Source organism: Heteronotia binoei, chromosome 17 (assembly GCF_032191835.1).
Source record: "Heteronotia binoei isolate CCM8104 ecotype False Entrance Well chromosome 17, APGP_CSIRO_Hbin_v1, whole genome shotgun sequence".
Taxonomy (NCBI): Eukaryota; Metazoa; Chordata; class Lepidosauria; order Squamata; family Gekkonidae; genus Heteronotia; species Heteronotia binoei.
Window position 1 is genome coordinate 25,719,993 of NC_083239.1, and position 19,227 is coordinate 25,739,219.

General features: G+C 45.1%; 1 protein-coding gene across 3 annotated transcripts in view; it reads left to right on the plus strand.

The window, feature by feature from the left end:
• LOC132586148 (transmembrane protein 244-like) overlaps positions 1–19,227 on the plus strand; it is a 37,274-nt gene that overhangs the window by 1,757 nt on the left and 16,290 nt on the right. For 2 of the 3 annotated variants that reach the window (XM_060258116.1, XM_060258117.1), the window contains exons 2-4: positions 5,662–5,747; positions 12,067–12,140; positions 16,433–16,558. In XM_060258116.1, the coding sequence (XP_060114099.1) occupies positions 5,662–5,747; positions 12,067–12,140; positions 16,433–16,558 (286 nt within the window). The remainder of the gene's footprint in view (positions 1–5,661; positions 5,748–12,066; positions 12,141–16,432; positions 16,559–19,227) is intronic. The other variant, XM_060258118.1, reaches the window with a different exon arrangement.

Sequence of the window (19,227 nt, forward strand, 5' to 3'; positions counted from 1 at the left end):
GCCTGCCTCTGTGTAGCAACTCCAGTCTTCCTTGGTGGTCTCCTATCCAAATACTAACCATGGCCAACCCTACTTAGTTTCCAGGCTCTGATGAACTTGGGCTAAACTGGGCTATTCAGGATGCTATAAGACAAGCGAGGCCAAACTTTCTTAACGTTACGAGCCACACAATAAATGTCTGATGTTTGAGAGCTGTAAGACAGGAAGGAAGGTGGGGAGGAAGGGAGAGGTAGAAAGAAAACAACATTAACTTTAAATGCATTCTCCAAGGCTTGGAGAAGTGATTTAAAGAGGTAAATGCCTTCTCCAAGTTGGCTGATGAGATGGTGGGGCTTTGAGAGCCACAAAATATATGTGAAAGCCACATGTGGCTCCTGAACCGCAGTTTAGTCATCCCTGCTATAAGAGAAGAAAGATGGGCTTAAAATGTTAACATACAAAAAAAAGAAAAGAAAATATACTGTTCCTAGATATTTTTACAGAAGTTTTGGCGTAGAGCCAGTTTGGTGTAGTGGTTAAGTGTGTGGACTCTTATCTGGGAGAACCGGGTTTGATTCCCCACTCCTCCACTTGCAGCTGCTGGAATGGCCTTGGGTCAGCCATAGCTCTCACAGGAATTGTCCTTGAAAGAGCAGCTGCTGTGAGAGCCCTCTCAGCCCCACCCACCTCACAGGGTGTCTGTCGTGGGGGGAGAAGATATAGCAGATTTCAAGCTGCTCTGAGACTCTGATTCAGAGACAAGGGCAGGGTACAGATCTGCAGTTGTCTTCTTTCCTCACCAAATAATTGGACACAATCAGAATGCACTCATAAAGCCTGCTTGATTATTCAGGGGATACCAACCAGGGATTTTGTATCAGGACCCCGATCAAGGACATGGTATCAGGAAGTTGGGGTGTATATGAGAACAGGACCTTGGCTTGGAAGCAGAACATGGGCTTGGTATGCAGGAGGTCCCAGGTCCAGTCCCCTGCAGGACAGAAGAGCAGGTAGGAGGCAATGAGAAAGTTCTCTGCCTGAGGCCTTGGAAAGCAGCTGCCAGTCTGAGTAGACAATGCTGACCTTGAGAAACCAATGGTCTAAGGAGGTGTAAGGCAACTTCATGTGTTATCAGGTGCCTGCTGAAGTGCACAGCCAGAAAAAAGATCCAATGAAGATGCTGGGTTGTCTGCCCATTTCACAGGGGGAGAAATGCAAGAAAACTGCAGGGGAAGAATAGAGCAAGAGAACTGAGCTCTGCTTGTTCCTCCAGGCACACCTTGATATTGGCTCCTGAAATATCACAGTGACTTCTTCTTGCTCTCGTTAGACCCTCTTGACATAAAAGGGCTAAAATTAGTCTCAACTTTGATCTCTGGAGCATGGTTGGGATGGACAATACAGCCACCATTGGCACTGGGGAAAGGTGAGGAGAGGGGAGGAGGCTGGATTGGATATCTTGTACCCTAAGAAGCTAATGCCAACAAATGTGAGATGAATAATATATAATGCAAATGCCAGTTTGGTGTAGTGGTTAAAAGCGGCAGACTTTAATTGATTCCTGTTTGATTCCCTCCTCCACATGGAGCCAGTTGGGTGACCTTGAGCAAATCACAGTTCTTTCAGAACTCTCTCAGTCCCTAAAAACAAGTCTAGCTCGCCATCTAGTGGTGCATAATGCCAAGAGCTAGGATTTCTCAGGATCACCTGACTATTCTACACACAATGCCACATGATAATTATTATCATTATTATTGTTAATTACTACTGGTACCATTTCAAAACCACTCTTCCTTGAAAATCAGCTACAGCTCCTTTACTCAAGATTTCAGATCAGACCCATTTCTGTTTCTTTTGGATGTAAATAAACTATTAACATGTCAAAGCTATAAACTATTAACATGATTCCGGAGACCCAAAACAACTTTTGCCAAAGTCTTAATGCATCCCTCTGCAGTTTCATTTGCAAGTAGGGTTGCCAAGTCCAATTTAAGAAATATCTGGGAACTTTGGGGGTGGAGCCAGGAGACTTTGGGGGTGGAGCCAGGAGACATTGGGGGCGGAGCCAAGAGCAAGGGTGTGACAAGCATAATTGAACTTCAAGGGAGTTCTGGCCATCACATTTAAAGGGACTGCACAAATTTTTAAATGCCTTCCTTCCATAGGAAATAATGAAGGATAGGGGCACCTTCTTTGGGGGCTCATAGAATTGGACCCCCTGGTCCAATCTTTTTGAAACTTGGGAGGTATTTTGGGGAGAGGCACTAGATGCTATACTGAAAATTTGGTGCCTCTATCTTAAAAAACAGCCCCCCCAGAGCCCCCGATACCCACGGATCAATTCCCCATCATTCCCTGTGGGAATCGTTCATGGAGGTGCATGATGGCTCTGGGGGGCAGGGTTTCCCCCGCCGGCCAGCTGGCTGGGGGAGGGAGGAAGCCTGTAAAACCGGGGGATCCCCCTCTGGGACCTGGGGACTGGGAAGCCTATTTGCAAGAATTTGCTCAGCTGTTCCCAAAACTAGAAGCATCGAGGATTGAGCTGCTCGTGGCACCCCAGAACAGAACTCACATGAAGTTCCAAACACTGGATATGACAACTGGTCCATGATGGTTAGTATTGCCCACTTGAACTGGCAGCAGCTCTTGAGAGTCTCAGGCTGAGGTTTCTCACCTGCTTCCTGGTTCTTTTAACTGGATATGCTGAGGTTTGAGCCTGGGATCTTCTGGGTGCAAGGCAGAGGCTCTTCCTCTGAGCCATAGTCCCTCCCTGATTCATCTTTCTATGAACTATTCTATTCTGTCTGATATTCCTAGAAGAAACCAGGGCTTTTTTGTAGAAAAAGCCCAGAAGGAACTAATTAGCATACTAGGCCACACCCCCTGATGCCAAAGCAGCTGGAACTGCATTCCTGCTTTTTAAAAAAAGCCCTAGGAGCAACCTAGGGCTGCCAAGCTCCTGCTGGGGACGAGAGGCCTAACCCGCTGGCACAGAACAGGCTGCCAGGGGATCCCTGCCCCCAAACAGCCCCGTCACCACACAATGTGCCCAGCAAGATGTCACCTAGAGGAAGTGACATCATCACACCAGGCACATTGTGCTGCAGATGCTCTAGGATTCATGGTAAAACTTTATGGTACCATAGAGTTTTGCCATGAATCCTAGAGTGTTCACGGCGTGACATGCCCAGCGTGATGATGTCACTTCTGGATTATGTTGTTGTGCCCCGTATGCTATGCGTACGCGAGAAAAGAGTCCCCTGCTGGAGCAGAAGAGGGACTTGGCAACCCTAGAGCAACCATATGTGTCTAATCATCATATAATATAATTAAGTCCTGCCAAGTTACAACCAATCTATGGTGACCCCTCATGGATTTTCAAGGCAAAAGACAAGCAGCGGTGGTTTGCCATTGCCTGTCTCTGCATAACAACCCCACACTTCCTGGGTGGTCTCCCTCAAACAGCTCTGTTGTGCCTTGCTTGCAATGTCTCTTCCTCCTCCTCTCTTCCCTGTCCTGATTGTAGTCACTCCCAATCTCTCTGTAACACATGCAGGTTTCCCTAGTAGGTTTGCCAGGTCTCAGGCTCTGGCCCTGAGAGCCAGGTGTTAGGGCTTGTTTCTCAGGGCAGCTGGATGAAAGCTCAGTCAGGACCTCAGCAATTGGCTGATCATCTGCTCGAAGGGCAAGGCAGTGGAGTCACTACTGCAGCCCAGCAAGAAATGCTCATTGGCGTAGTGCCCGTTCCCAGTGGGTGGCCTGTCAACATCCAACACACTTGAGTTCAAAGGGCCTACTACAGATAGATTAATCCCAGATGGCTAGTTGCGTTGGTATGTAGCTGCAAAATAAAAATAGGAGTCCAGTGACACAGTGGGGTGGCAAGTGCTGTCCAGTCACAGCTGATTTACGGCAACACTGGACGTTTCCCTGGCAAGAGATGAACACAGGTGATTTGCTACTGCCTGCCTTTGCATAGCAACCCTGGACTTCCTTGGTGGTCTCTTGTCCAAGTACTAACTGAGGCCAAGCCTGCTTGTCTTCTCATCTGATGAGATCAGACTAGCCTGGGTCATCCAGGTCCTGACAGCAGAGGCTAACAAAACTTATCCCAGTGTTACTTCCAAACTGAGAACTGTCTTCATCAGATGTACATGTGGGACCTGGAGATCTCTTGCTTTTACAACTGATCGCCAGCTGGCAGAGATCAGATCCCCTGGAGAAAATGGCTGCTTTAAAGGGTGGACTCTATGTCCTGTACCATACTGAGGCCCAAACCCTGCCCTCTCCCAGATCCACCCCCAAAGTCTCCAGATGTTTTCCAATACTGACCTGGCAACCCTATTAGTGACACATTTCCATATTTGTGCTATGGCTATATATTTCACACATCTAATAAAGTGAGCTTTGACTTCTGAAAGGTTACACTACAATAAATTTTGTAAGTCTTTGAGCTGCCATTGGACTCATATAGGAGGAGCACATTTGCAGAAAGAAGGCTATATATTGTGGGGCTCACGCATTTGAGCCCCCGATCCCACAAAGCCTGAAGACAGAAATGTGGGTGGATCATGCATTTGACATATCAGCCTGAGCCGCCCACATTGTGTCTGAAAGGCTAAAAGGGCACAGACATCTTACACTCATATTCTCGCTTCCTTTTGCTGACACGTGTATTCTTGATAAATTGCTGGCTGTATCGAATCTTGGGGGCTATGAAGACATAACCTCATGCCTGCTTCCTGCTTCATTAACTGCCTGAGATGTATAAATAAAACCAGGACTTGCAGAGAGCGAGCTTTCCTCACTTCCTCAATACACGTGTCGAGAGTCTTCATTCCTACAATATATATACATTGTTGGTGAACACAATAGGAAATGTCCCACATCTTACCATTATTTATTTAACTTTTTTGGAAACACACGTTCTTAACATAGCGCTGCTGTCAAGTGTAGATGGTTTTGAAAAGACAATACATATATATCTTTTTTTTCCCAGGCAAGAAAAATGACAGGTGCAGGTTGCAGTCAAAATTAAGGAAGAGGGAAGATTTCCCCCCCCCCCCTCCAGAATCATTCAAAAGCCATGGGGCTGTATAATCTCCCCACACCCCCATGGCATTTTCCTGTCCTCCTACATGTAGAAACTTGTTTTGCACTACTACCAATGGCTAAACCCCACCCCCCTTGCTTTTTCAAGCCAGTTTGTTGTAGTGATTTAAGTGTTCAGACTCTTATCTGGGAGAACCGGGTTTGATTCCCCACACTTCCACTTGCAGCAGTTGTCCTTGGAAGGGCAGCTTCTGGAAGTGTTCTCTTAGCCGCACCCATCTCACAGGGTGTTTGTTGTGCAGGAGGAAGGTAAAGGAGACTGTGAGCCGCTCTGAGATTCAGAGTGTAAAATGGAATATAAATCCAATATCTTTTTCTTCTTCATTTAGAACCCCAAGATCAGCCTTCAGTGGCGGCACAGGGCTTGCAGCTCCAATGGTTGCCTTAATGGCCTCCCTGTGGAGCGCCTCCCCTCCCCCTTGCAAACAAGGCTTAACTTGCTCTCTAACTCTGTTAGATACCAAACTTTTCTCTGCAGAAAACTAACGATGAAAACAACAGCAACCAGCCAGTGTCACATTTGTACTGATCATTTGTGGATATTTTTCTTTCTGCTGCTTTGGTTTTCAGACGATCGTTCTCCATGTACTGCTGTGCTTACTCACTTTCTACACCATCTATTACATGATCGGAAGTGTTTGCTGCGGGATGTTCAGGTGAGGGCTTCTCCATCTCAGGCTACGGGTGTTAGACTTGACCTCTCTGTTTCGGCATCTTAGCAAGCCTTCTGTCTTCATTAAGCTCTCCCAGGGCTTCTCCACCGCCCCCCCCCCCCCTCTACTCTGCATAGCACAGTTCTGGCACGACTGTTAATTACAACACAGGCCATTTATTTTCATTTCACTCCAGCTTTTTGTTGATGACACATCAGTTTGTGTGTCCCTAGCATCTCCCTGGCACCAGAATGCATAGGGCTCATTTTCCAGCTCTATAAATGTGTTTTTATAAGATCACTTAAAACAGAGGTTAATTCCTGATAGATAGCCACAGTAGTCTGTTGCAGCGGAATGAAATGGGATTCCAGCTGCACTTTTAAAGACTAATAAAGTTTATTCCAACGTGAGCTTTTGTGAGCGTATAACTTTATACATATTGCATTGGATGAAGGGAACTCTGATATACGAAACAGGGTTGCCAGGTCCAACACAGGAAATATCTGAGGACTTTGGGGGTGGAGCCTGGAGGTCTTCCCATTCCCTATAAATAAATAAATGAATAAAAATACAGCAGTGCAGTTCCCTGGAATACAGTTTTCATTTCCTTCTCCTCTTTTTTGCCTTCAAATGGTTCCACAGCAGCTGCACCTCCACTAAATGAAAGTGAACACACATGCTCACAAAGCAGCCAGAATAAACAGTTTGCAAGCCCACATATTTGGGAAAAATAAACAACTTTACTCATGCTGATTGTAACAGTCTGCTGTATTTCAAACAACTTCTTCAGACTGAAGAGAGCAGTCTAAGTGCTGGAGTGTTACTCCATCCTATAATCAGGTTCTAGTTAACTCTTTACTGTCCATTTTACTATAAACACAGCTTCTGAAAGGAATGCAAAGTAAACAGAGGGACTGTGCTAGCCTCTCTTCTTTTCTCACATGCTTCACACACACACTGGGAAGAGCCACCTGGGTCTGCCTGCTCACCCTGCCCATGCAGCTTTTGAGAATTAAAGGCACACACCCCTTCCAAACAGAAGCGGTTTACAAGCTTCTTCTAAACCTGCTGAGATGGAAAGGCACACCATGTTTGTTGGGGTGGGGCTTTCCCCTGCCCGCCAGCTGGCTGGTGGTGGCGAGGAGCCTACAAAACTGGGGTTGGGAGCTGACAAGCCTAGAGCATATACTGGAATTAGAGTTGCCAACGTCCAGATGCTATTTCCAGCAGCTAGGTGACCTTGCATCAATCACAGTTCTCTTAGAACTGTTCTCTCAAGAGCAGTTCTCTCAGAACTCTCTCAGTCCCACCTACCTCAAAAGTGTCTATTGTGGAGAGAGGAAAGGAAGGAGATTGTAAGTTGCTCTGAGACACCAAGTGAAGGGCAGGCTTTAAATCCAACTCCTCCCTTTCTTCTCCTATTACAAGGGTGGCCAAACTGTGCCTCAGGAGCCACATGTGGCTCTTTCACTCATATGATGTGGCTCTCAAAGCCCCCACCATCCAATTGGCCAGCTTGGAGAAGGCATTTGTCTCTTTAAATCATTTTAGAACATAAGAGAAGCCATGTTGGATCAGACCAATGGCCCATCCAGTCCAACATTCTATGTTACACTGTGGCCAAAATCCCAAGTGCCATCAAGAGGTCCACCAGTGGGGCTAGAAGTTCTTCCACTGTGCCCCCCCAAGCACAAGAATACAGAGCATCACTGCCCTGGACAGAGAGTTCCAACAATAAGCTGTGGCTAATAGCCACTGATGGACCCCTGCTCCATATGCTTATCCATTCCCCTCTTGAAGCTGGCTATGCTTGTGGCCACCACCACCTCTTGTGGCAGCGAATTCCACATGTTAATCACCCTTTGGGTGAAGAAGTACTTCCTTTTATCAGTTCTAACCTGATTACTCAACAATTTCATTGATTGCCCACGAGTTCTTGTATTGTGAGAAAGGGAGAAAAGTACTTCTTTCTCTACCTTCTCCATCCCATGCATAATCTTGTAAACCTCTATCATGTCACCCCTCAGTTGATGTTTCTCCAAGCTAAAGAGCCCCAAGTGTTTTAACCTTTCTTCATTGGGAAAGCGTTCCAACCCTTTAATCATTCTTCTCCACTAACTGGTGGCTTGTAGAATGCATTTAAAGTTAAAGTTGCTTTCTTTCCACCTCTCCCTCCCCCCATCTATTTGTCTGCCTGCCTTCTTTACAGCCCTCAAACATCTGATGTTAATGTCTTATGGCTCTCAAGCATCTGACATTTATACTCTGTGGCTGTGACGTTGAGCAAGTTTGGCCGCCCCTGTTCTATTACAACTGACCTCCTGATGACCAAGATCAGTCCCCCAGGAAAAAGTGGCTGCTTTGCAAGGCAGACTATATCCTGCTGAGATCCCTCCCTCCCCCAAATCTCACTCTCCTCCGGCTCCACCCCCCTCAACTTCCTGGTATTTCCCATCCCAGAGTTTACAAGCTTAACTGGAAACCATTTTGTTAATTTTAAAACTGCCCACAGGACTCCTGCTTTTGTTTAAAACAGAACAATAATTCCTGCTTTCACTTTAATGTACTTTGGGTTTACGCCATGCAGTTAAATATAATTTCCCCATAACATGAAGTGGAATTATGCTAGGTAGGCACAAACGGATTTTAAATGGAAAACTGTTCATCAGCCAGGAAATTCCCCAAAGTGCCCCTCCCAATTAAAAAAACCTCAAACAATTAAAAACGACTAGCATTAAAATATACATCATTGGCTGGTTTTAATAACAACTATTAAAATAAACAGGCAGGGCACAAAACCATGCAGCTCATAGTGAAGCAAAGGAAACAAAGCAAACTGTCAGTAGCACCATAGAGACCAACAAGTGTCTCAAGGTATAGGGATGCCAACCTCCTGGTGGGGCCTTGGGATCCTCTGGAATTACAGTTCATCTCCAGACTGCAAAGATCAGTTCCCCTGGAGAAAAATGGCTGCTTTGGAGGGTAGACTCTATGGCATTGCACCCCTCTGCGGTCCCTGTCCCCCTCAGGCTCCATCCCCAGATCTCCAGGAGTTTCCCAATCTGGATCTGGCAACCCTACCACACTACCCACTGCTGGTGGCCAGGGTGGGACTTGGCAGTCCCAGGGTATAAACTTTCAAGGGTCAAAACTCTCTTTGTCTGACACAGTAGAGAAGAAAATTGCCCAATTCGGAGAACTTGGAGTGTGTCTGATGAAGGGCAGGATTCCTAACTCTGGACTGGAGAGTATTTTTTCCCCTTCACCTAAGTAGGCAAAAGGTTCAGAAGGTGGAATTTACCTTTGTTCTGGGTTCATTTACTTTACCTGGATGCTGTGATCTGTGCGAGAGCCTTAACTCCTCTGCAAAGGGGTAGTAGAGAGTTTGAGGATGTGTTTGCTCCACCAAAGGTTTTGGAGTGTAATTTAGGTAGACTCATGTTTGTGTTTTCTGGGGCTCAGGGGTGTTTTTTAAGGTAAAGGCACCAAATTTTCAGCATAGCATCTGGTGCTTCTCCTCAAAAAAACCCCCAAGTTTCAAAAGATTAGACCGGGGGTCTGCTTCTATGAGTCCCAAAAGAAGGTGCCCCATCCTCCATTATTTCCAGTGAAAGGAAAGCATTCAAAAGGAGTGTGCAGTCCCTTTAAATGCGATGGCCAGAACTCCCTTCAGAGTTCAGTCATGCTTGTCACACCCTTGCTCCTGGCTCCACCCCCAAAGTCCCCAGATATTTCCTGAGTCAGAGTTGGCAACTCTATCAAAACAGCTGCTATTAAGACTTTTAAAAACTTTCAGGAAATCTGTGGACATGACTCAATTTATTTATTAGTCCACCTTTCTCACTGAGACTCAAGGCAGGCTACAGAGCACAGACTGAGAAGGGGAAAAACTAGGCTTCCCAACCCTCCCACCCTGGCGGGGGACCCCAGGATTTCCAGCCTCTTCCCCCGCTCCCCAAAAAAACGGAAGTGGGGGGAGGGGGAGAAACGGCGACAAGGAGTGTGGCCCGGTGAGTGGCAGGGGCGGCGGGACCGCGGCGATTGTCCTGGGCTGGCCGCCCTTTGGCCGCTTTTGGCCTTGCTCCCCCCTTTTGGAGGCTCCCACGGGGAGGAGGGGGCATCTGGGCCGGGCTGGCTCCTCAGCCTCGTCCTGCCCGCCTTCCTCCCTCAGCCCCGCAGGCCGCCTGCCTGCCTCCCGACCCCTCTTGCCTCCAGCGCCACCTCTCACGGGCAGGCCCGCACTGCCGCCTCCCTCCCTGCTTCCCCGCTCTCCTCACTGTGGCCCCTTCGCTTTTTGATGGGGAGCCTCCGCGCCGGAGAAGGAGGGCTCGGCGCCCTCAGGCATGACGAGGAGGCCCCGCTGCGGGCCGCCACCAGCCACCGCCAGGCCCTGAGAGGGCCCCGCTCTGCCTTCCGTCCATGGGGCACTGGTGGTCGGGGCCGGCACTGACGCTGGCCTTGGCTTGGGCCCTGGCCGGCCTGGGAGCCTAGAGCCACACTGAGGGTGAGCCGGGCGCTGTGGGGAAGGTGGCCGGGTGGGCCGCTTCGGAAGCGGGGAGAGGAGGGGAATGTCTGCTGCTGAGCACACCGTCGGGGAGAGAGAACAGCTCCCGTAGGGGATAATGGAGGGTGGATCTGGGACTGTGGCCTTGGCGTTTCAGGCAGAGGGACCAGATTTTCAGCATGGCACCTGGTGCTTCTCCCCAAAATGCACCCCAAGTTTCAAAAGCATTGGGCCAGGGGGGTCACTTCTGCAAGCCCCCAAAGAAGGTGCCCCCATCCTCCATTATTTCCAGCGGAGGGAAGGCATTGAAAAGGTGTGCGGTTCCTTTAAATGTGATGGCCCTTTGGAGTTCAATCATGCTTGTTACAACCTTGCTCCTGGCTCCACCCCCAAAGTCCCCAGATATTTCTTGTATTGGACTTGGGAACCCTAGGAAAAACTGGTAATTACAGTATAGGACCTCAAATGAACAATGTACTACAAGTAAAAGTACAAAACTGAATGACAGTGTAGGCAACAATGTGATCATACAGTAATTTTAGTGTTGCCAGTCCCCAGTTGGGGACAGGGGATCCCCTGGGTTTAGAGGCTCTCCCCCCTTCAGGGTTATCAGGCAGTGGGAGTGGGGGTTAAATGTCTGCTAGGCTCTCCATTTTACCCTATGGAGACTGATCCCCATAGGGTCTAATAGAAAATTGATCTGTGGGTGTCTTGGGCTCTGGGAGGGGGGCTGTTTTTTGAGATAAAGCCACCAGATTTTCAGCATAGCATCTGGTGCCTCTCCTCAAACCCCCCCCCCCCCCCAGTTTAAAATATTGGACCGGGGTCCAATTCTATAAGACTCCAAAAAGGTGTCCCTATCCTCCATTATTTCCAGTGAAGGGAAGGCATTTAAAAGGAGTGTGGTCCCTTTAAATGAGATTGCCAGAACTCCCTTCAGAGTTCAGTTGTGCTTGTCATTATTATTTATTCAATTTATGAATTAGCTAACATAGTTGTGTTTGGAGGCAGTGTATGACTTGAAATCTGACATAACACTTTAGAGTTTGAAAGCATTTACAGTGTCTTGTCATTCTTACAACAGCCTTGCGAGATAGGTCAGTATTACCTTTATGAGAGCAGTTTGTCTTAATGCCACCAAGTAGGAACACATCAGAGGTAAGATTCTTTCCAACTAGTGTCTCCCCCCCCATTCATAGTCAGTCTTCTTGCCTCATACTTGGAAATAGAATATTGAAGCACACAAACCTGGGGCTTATTCAGTAAGGCAGTTTTTATCTGGCAAGTTCCAAGAGCTGGTAGACCTGTTGTCCGGAGGCAGGTCTACTTTGACTGATTCCAGAGAAAATGAAGGACTAGGGGCTACATAGGGCCCAGCCCAGCCCGGCCCTTCCAATTCTTATTTTTAAAAAATGAGATAATGAATGTAGCCTCTTATGCAGGGATTCCCAACATGGTGCCGGTGAACAACATGATGCTCACCAAGTGTTTTTAGAAAGTGAGTGAAACCAGGTGAGGCTTCAGCCCAACAAGACTTCTGATTGGCTGCGCAGTTTTTTTTTACAAAGGTGCTGTGGTGGCAGCTGCTGCCGAAGCAACAAAGATCTTCACTGTATGATCAAGGTTGGCTGTAGGAGCCATTTTGTGGTTGGTTATACCTCTTGCAGCGGCCATTTTGTGTCAGTCATCCAGTGGGTGCACCCACCACACTGTGTTGGAATTCCAAAGGTGCCCACAGGCTACAAAAAGATTGGGAACTCTTGCTGTAATTAATCCTTTCTAACCTTAAGTCTCCCTTCTCTCTCTTTCCTTTACAAGGCTTAACTCCTTCGATGCACATCTCCCTTTTGAATTTAAAACGGAGCCATCGTACTCAAACCCCAACTATCTGGGTGAGCCTGTGCTGGAGAAGAGAGCTCTTCAGGCCCCCAGAGATGAAGCTGTTGATGCAGGAGGAGAGGGCTGGAGAATATGATGCAACTCCACAAATCTAGAGGGACAAGAAGGGGAGCCTTGAGGAAAAGAAATCTGCCCCTCCTCTACCTAATTGCCTGATTTTTGCTCCTTTTTCGCTAACCCTCACAGTCATAAACAATTGCTTCCTCCCTGAAACAATCTGGTCATTATGGTTGCCAGCTCTGGGTGGGGAAATATCTGGAGATTTGGGAGGTGGAGCCAGAGGAAATTGGGGAGGGGGAGGGTCTTAAGTGAGGCATAATGCCATAGAGTCCACCTTCCAAAGTTCCAAAGGGAACTCAGTAGAGTTGCCAGGTCTTACCTTTGCACTTGTGGGGGGATTGGGAGGGGGCATTCCTGGAGCAGCAGGGACATCACATGATGTCACACAAAAGTGATGTCATTGCATTGGGGACATTGTGTGATGACACTCTGCTTTTTGGGCAAAACTCTATGGTGAAATTGCCCTCAAACCATAGAATTTTGCCCAAAAGCAGAGCATTGCCACATGATGTCCCCAGTGTGATGATGTCATTTTTGTGTGACACCATCATGTTGGGGACAGTGCCATGCAACATCATTGTTTGGGGGTGGGGTTTCCCTTGCTGGCTAGCTGGCCAGCAGTGGGCAACCCCCCCAAAAGTGGGGGATCCCCTGCCCCAGTCTGGGGAATAGGAACCCTGGAACTGAGCACTATCACTTGGAGATCGGTTGTAATACCAGGAGATCTCCAGCCACCACCTTGACTTTGTTTCTCCCCCTTACCCTAAGAGGAAGCTTACCTTTAATGCCATATATGTATTTGGTGATGATGGAGGTAACTGCTGTCAAGTCACCCTGAGTTATGGAGACTCCATTTCAGGGAGTTTTCAAGGCAATAGACGAAGAAAGTTGCTTTGCCATTGCCTGCCTTTGGATTTCTTTTTTTCTTTTCTTTTTTTAACTTCCAAAACAATCTTTTATTGAAACTTATATATAATACAGAATACTTGTGATATCAGATTGATTCAAATAAGAAATACATTTAAAACGATCAACACCCCCCCACCACCCTTCCCACCCCATCACCAAGAGCCTAAGGGTTACCAAAACATAAATTCAAGTTTCTCATTTCAATTCCCACACTTTTTATACATAGATACAGTGGGTTCCAAATTTCTTTAGTAGTTGAATAAGACTGTCCTCTCAATTTCATTGTTAAAATATCTAATTCTACTGCCTCTAATAACTTTTGTACAAACTCGTCCCTTCTTGGGATTTTTGCAACTTTCCAGTACCTGGCATATAAAATTCTAGCTACAGTGGCAATATACAACAGACGTTTTTTTCCTAGTTTGGGGAGTTTTTCTTTTATTATACTTAGCAAATAAAATTCTGGTGTATGCGGGAGCCTTATTTTAAAGATTTTTTGGCACCAGGTATTGACCTGGGCCCAGTATTTCTTGGCATAGGCACACTGCCACCAAATGTGGAATAAGGTTCCCTTCACCTTTCTGCACTTCCAACACTTGTTAGAGTAGCTTGGATAAATCTTGGCCAGTCTCTCTGGGGTCAAGTACCATCTATAGGCCATCTTGTACAGATTTTCTTTAAATTCATTGGCTGAGGTTAATTGGAGGTTGTGTTTCCAAATATTTTCCCATTCTTCCAATTCCATATTGTATCCAAAATCACTCAGCCATCTGATCCAGCTCTCTTTGACTGTTTCATCTTGCATTTTGTTCATTAGTAGCCAATTGTAAATTTTAGATATTAGTTTCTGCCCGTCATATATTATCGTATCCAAATCGTTAGGCTTTTTATAGAAGCCTGTTTTTCTATCTGTCTGGAACCTGGAGTTAATTTGTGTTTTAGTCCACCAATCCAATTTAATATTGTCGTCTAAAATCAAATTATGGGTGGTGTCCAGCAAGCCATTGTAGTTATAGTTAATATCCCAGGAGTAGAGATTGGGGTGCTGGGATGCCTCCACCGGGGAGAGCCAGAGAGGAGTTTGTGTATAAGTCGTTTTCCTTAAAAAATTTGGGGCAGTATCCGGTTTTAAGGTAAACAGAACTAAAACCCAATTTTTAACACAAAACTTAACAAAAGAACAAATTATATCTCTGGAAAATAAATCAGGTTTCAGATGGGAGAAGAAAGTGAAATACCTGGGTGTCAGAGTGACAAGCGATTTGAGAACACTGCAAAAAGATAACTATGAAAAAATCTTAAAGGAAATCCAGGCTAATTTGAACAGATGGAAGAGCCTACAAATCTCCTTGCTGGGAAGAATAGCCTCTATCAAAATGAATATACTCCCTAGAATACTTTTCCTATTCCAGACGATCCCTATTTCACTCCCCCAGACCTTCTTTCAACAGCTAGACAAGATGACATCGGCCTTCATTTGGCAAAGCAAAAGACCAAGAATAAAACTTAAAATTCTTCAAGACAGTAAACTTAGAGGAGGCTTAGCTTTGCCAGAGTGGAGAATTTACTATAAAGCTTGTTGCCTTGCCTGGGCGAAGGAATGGATACTCTTGGAAAATAAGAGATTGCTGGTGTTAGAGGGGGCAGGCTTAGTCAGGGGCTGGCATTCATACATATGGTACCAGCCCCCATTGGAAAATAATAATTTTTTCCGTCATGTTATTAGAAAGCCTGCCTTTGGATTTCTTTGGTCATCTCCAATCCAAGTACTTACTTACTAAGCTGACCCTGCTTAGCTTCTGAGATATGATAAGACTGGGTTAGTTTTGGCCATCCCGGTCAGGATCATATTTATATTATGAGTTTGTATTTTTCCACAAACCTGGCAATTATCCCATGTTCTCAAAAACATACGCCACTTGTGCATTTAGAGGCAATGGCTAGAGCCAACCCTCTGAAGAACAACTGACAGAGAAAGGGTTTTCTGTATCCATTATTGACGCTGGTCCTACCTCACCAGGCAGGCTTCACAGATTGATAACACATTCTCATTGATTCAGAGGGACTGTTTTTCATCAGGAGTACCTTTCCAATGAGAAAAAAATGAATACTTTCTAGGTTAGTGGCTAATGGGTGAGGTAGGACATTATAAAATTATGGATAGGGTGGCAGAAGCTGATAGAGAGAGCTTTATCTCATTCTCCCATTATACTAGAATTCTGGGATACCCAATGAATATGTTGTCGAAGGCTTTCATGACCAGAGGCCATTGGTTGTTGTAGATTTTCCACGGCCACACAGCCCAGAAAATCTACAGCAACCAAATACCCAATTAAGTTGATGGGCAATAAGTACAGGACAGGCAAAAGAAAACCATTCTTTATTCAATTAATTAAACTGCAAAATTCACTGTTGGTGGAGGCAGTGATGGCCAGAAGCATAGATGGCTTTAAAAGGGAGTTAGATTCATGGGGGATAGGGTTCATCAAATGCCTGTTAGTCCAGATGAGTAAAGAGAACTTCCATAGAATCATAGAGTTGGAAGGGAGCACAGGGTCATCTAGTCCAACCCTCTGCACAATGCAGGAAATTCATAAATACCTCCCCCTAAATTCACAGGATCAGCATTGCTGTCAGATGGCCATCTAGCCTTTGTCTTAAAACCTCCAAGGAAGGAGAGCCCACCACCTCCCGAGGAAGCGTGTTCCACTGAGGAACCATTCTAACGGTCAGGAAGTTCTTCTTAACGTTGAGCTGGAAACTCTTCTGATTTGATTTCAACCCATTGATTCTGGTCCTACCTTCTGCATGGTGCAATTCTGCACCATCCTCTATATGACAGCCCTTCAAGTACTTGACGATGGTGATCATATCACTCCTCAGCTGCCTCCTCTCCAGGCTAAACATCCCCAGCTCCTTCAACCTTTCTTCATAGGACTTGATCTCCAGACCCCTCACCATCTTTGTTGGCCTCCTCTGGACGTGTTCCAGCTTGTCTATATCCTTCTTAAATTGTGGTGCCCAAAACTGAACCCAATACTCAGGGGCAATAAATTTCAGATAGGAGGAAACATCCGGGGAGGTCCTTGGCTTCTATACCCTGTTTGTTGTCCATCAAGGGCAACTGGTTGGGCCACTAGTTTGATTTCAGCAGGGCTCTTCTTATGTTCTTCCTGCATTTCTGGTCAGGAAGCAGAGAAAGGGGGATTTTGTTTAGCTAGCTAGCAATACTGGAAAATCATTTTTCTATCTGAAGTTTTAGTGTACATTTTTTAAAAATAAAAAACTTACTACTTCTCTTTTCCTCCTTCCCCAGTGAATGTCATTTCCATGGAGATCACCTTTTTTAGCAGTGGCCTCTTCTTTGCTATGATGCTGAAACGGTGGGTTTGGGACTATGCCCTCACAGTCACCTCCATCCACTTGCTGTTGACCTGGGCAGGTGAGTTGACAGATGCTTTGAAGCTGACAAAAGGAACCTCTCTTGGCTTTGAATGATAGTTTTAAAGTACCAGAGCTAGGGATGATTATGGATTTCTCACCCTGAAAAAAAGAAGAAAGTCTTCATTTGGATTTCACTTTGTGCAAATCATTTTTTTTTTTTTTGGTGCTCATTTTCCTTTTCTCAGTTTGATGCTTTTCTAGTGAAACATACAGGGCTGGATCCAGATGAAATTGTCAAATTCTACCAATTCCCCCTCTCTGCTACAGACCCATCATGCTGGTTTTTTAAAAAATAAATACAAAAACAAGTTTATTTCAATAAACAGATTATCAGGATCAAAGTCAAAATAATAATCAAAATTATGATCCAACAAAGTCAGCTAGCCACCAATAAACCTCCAAATGAACCACAAGTACAAACAGTGCAAAAATCAAATTAAAAACAAATTAATGCCACACCAGTATATTATGTGCAGTTGAACCAAAATTCCCACAAGAAAAGTAATCCAGAAAAGGGGACCACTTGCTAAAATAGTTGATCTTCGATGTAGAGTATGCCTTCCTTCTAAATTATGTGTAATTGTGTCCAAAACAAAATACTCCCAGCATTTGTTTAACCCGGCCACCGATGAAGGAGTTGAATTTTGTCTCCAGTGTAATGCAACAGTGTAATGCCGCATTGAGCAGCAAAGAAATCAACTCCTCCTTTAATTCAGGAAGTCTAAAATCATCCAAAATGTTTAGGAGACAAATTTTAGGGGATAATGGAATCCTTACTCCCGTAATAACCCTATCATACTGTTCCTCTGAGTCCCCTTTCCCCATAGAGCTCAGTAGGAGTGGGAAGACAGGAAAGTTCCATGCCATGAATGGAAAATTTTGTCTGGATCCAACCCACAGAGTTCAACCTTTTAATATATATATATATATATATATATATATATATATATATATATATATATATATATATATATATATATATATATATATATATATATATATATATATATATATATATATATATATATATATATATATTATTTATAGTCTCCCTTTCTCACTGGGCTTCAAGGCAGATCACACAGAGTCAGTCATCCAATCAATAGGATGGGACATTCAGGGAACAATTAAATAGGATTTAGGTTGTAGAACCAACCAGAAATCGAAAAAAACCCCAGAACTGAAACAAAGCATTAAGTGTTAACATGACACATGAAATGATGCAAGAGTACCTGGCAGGATCCCACTTACCGCAAACTATACACAGTGGTATAGACCACAGTCCCTAATAATTTGTTCAAGTAACTTTGTATTTCGTACAGCATTACTCTGTTGCCTACATAGAAAAGCCCTTTTGAATAATTCAGTTTTGCATAGTTTATTGAAAGCCAGGAGAGATCAGTAGAATAAAAATTTGAATCCAGTGGCACCTTTAAGATCAACAGGGTTTCATTCTGGGTATAAGCTTTCGTACACACGAAAGCTTATACTTTGAATAAAACTTTGTTGGTCTTAAAGGTGCCACTGGACTCAAACTCTGCTCTGTTGCTTCAAACCAGCTACCCACCTGAATCTATCTTCATAGAAGGAGAGACCAGTGTTATACACATTATATGATTTATATATACACCTCTACTCTATTTTAATATCCATCCCCCTGATTACAAAAAGGAAACATACCACACCACAGCCTGGACTAGTCCTGGAGGTGCTGGTCCAACTCATTCTGGGCCAAAAGGCCACAAAGTTCAGTGTTTCTTACTCTTTGGCTTGTGTTAAGGCTTATTCCTCTGGCCCAGGGGTGGCCAAACTTGCTTAATATAAGAGCAACATAGAATAAACATCAGATGCTTGAGAGCCACAAGACATAAACAAATATTACACACATGTCTTTATTAAAATTCTTAATACCTTCTTTGCACAAAAAGATAAAATACGTATATGTATGCACTTTAGAACGCAACCATGCTAGAAGCAGATATTTTTTTTAAAAAGCTGGGAATAACAGTCTCCAAAAGACTAGCATAGGGAAAGGCACCAGTGGGAGAAAGAAATACACTTCTACCAGATAAATCATTGACTACCATTGTCACCATTATGCATTTCTCTTTGTCTTGACACCAAGGTTAGTAAATACAGCTCTTACAAGAGCTATCAAACTAAGGGGGAACCCTGCGCCACTCTCTTTAATTCCATCCCTCCTTGGGTGTTGCACTCTCTTTCCCCGCTCTAGGTCTCCAGGTGACCTCTATGGTAGAGGACAAGAGCTTGCAAGCCCGCCTATTTCCTCCTTTCCCCTCTTTCTCTGTTTCACACTTGGTGGAAATAGTCACCTACCTATGAGTCAGTGCTCAAAGGCTGACTGAAGTCCTGATGCTAACACTTACTTGAGAGTAAGCAGAAGTTCCTCCTTGACCTCTGGGAGCCACACAATATGTGTGAAAGAGCCACTTGTGACTCCCGAGCCACAGTTTGGCCACTCCTGTTCTGGCCCTTCCCAAGTTTAAATACCTACAACAGGAAGGGAAACAGAAGCTCAGTTTAGATTCCCAGATATGTTCCCCAACCCTGCCCCCCCCATAAACTGGATGGCCCTTACATGAATGACCAGGCCTGTAGCCAGGATTTTAAAAGTTGGGGGGCATGTAAAAAAGTCAGGGGGCGCAT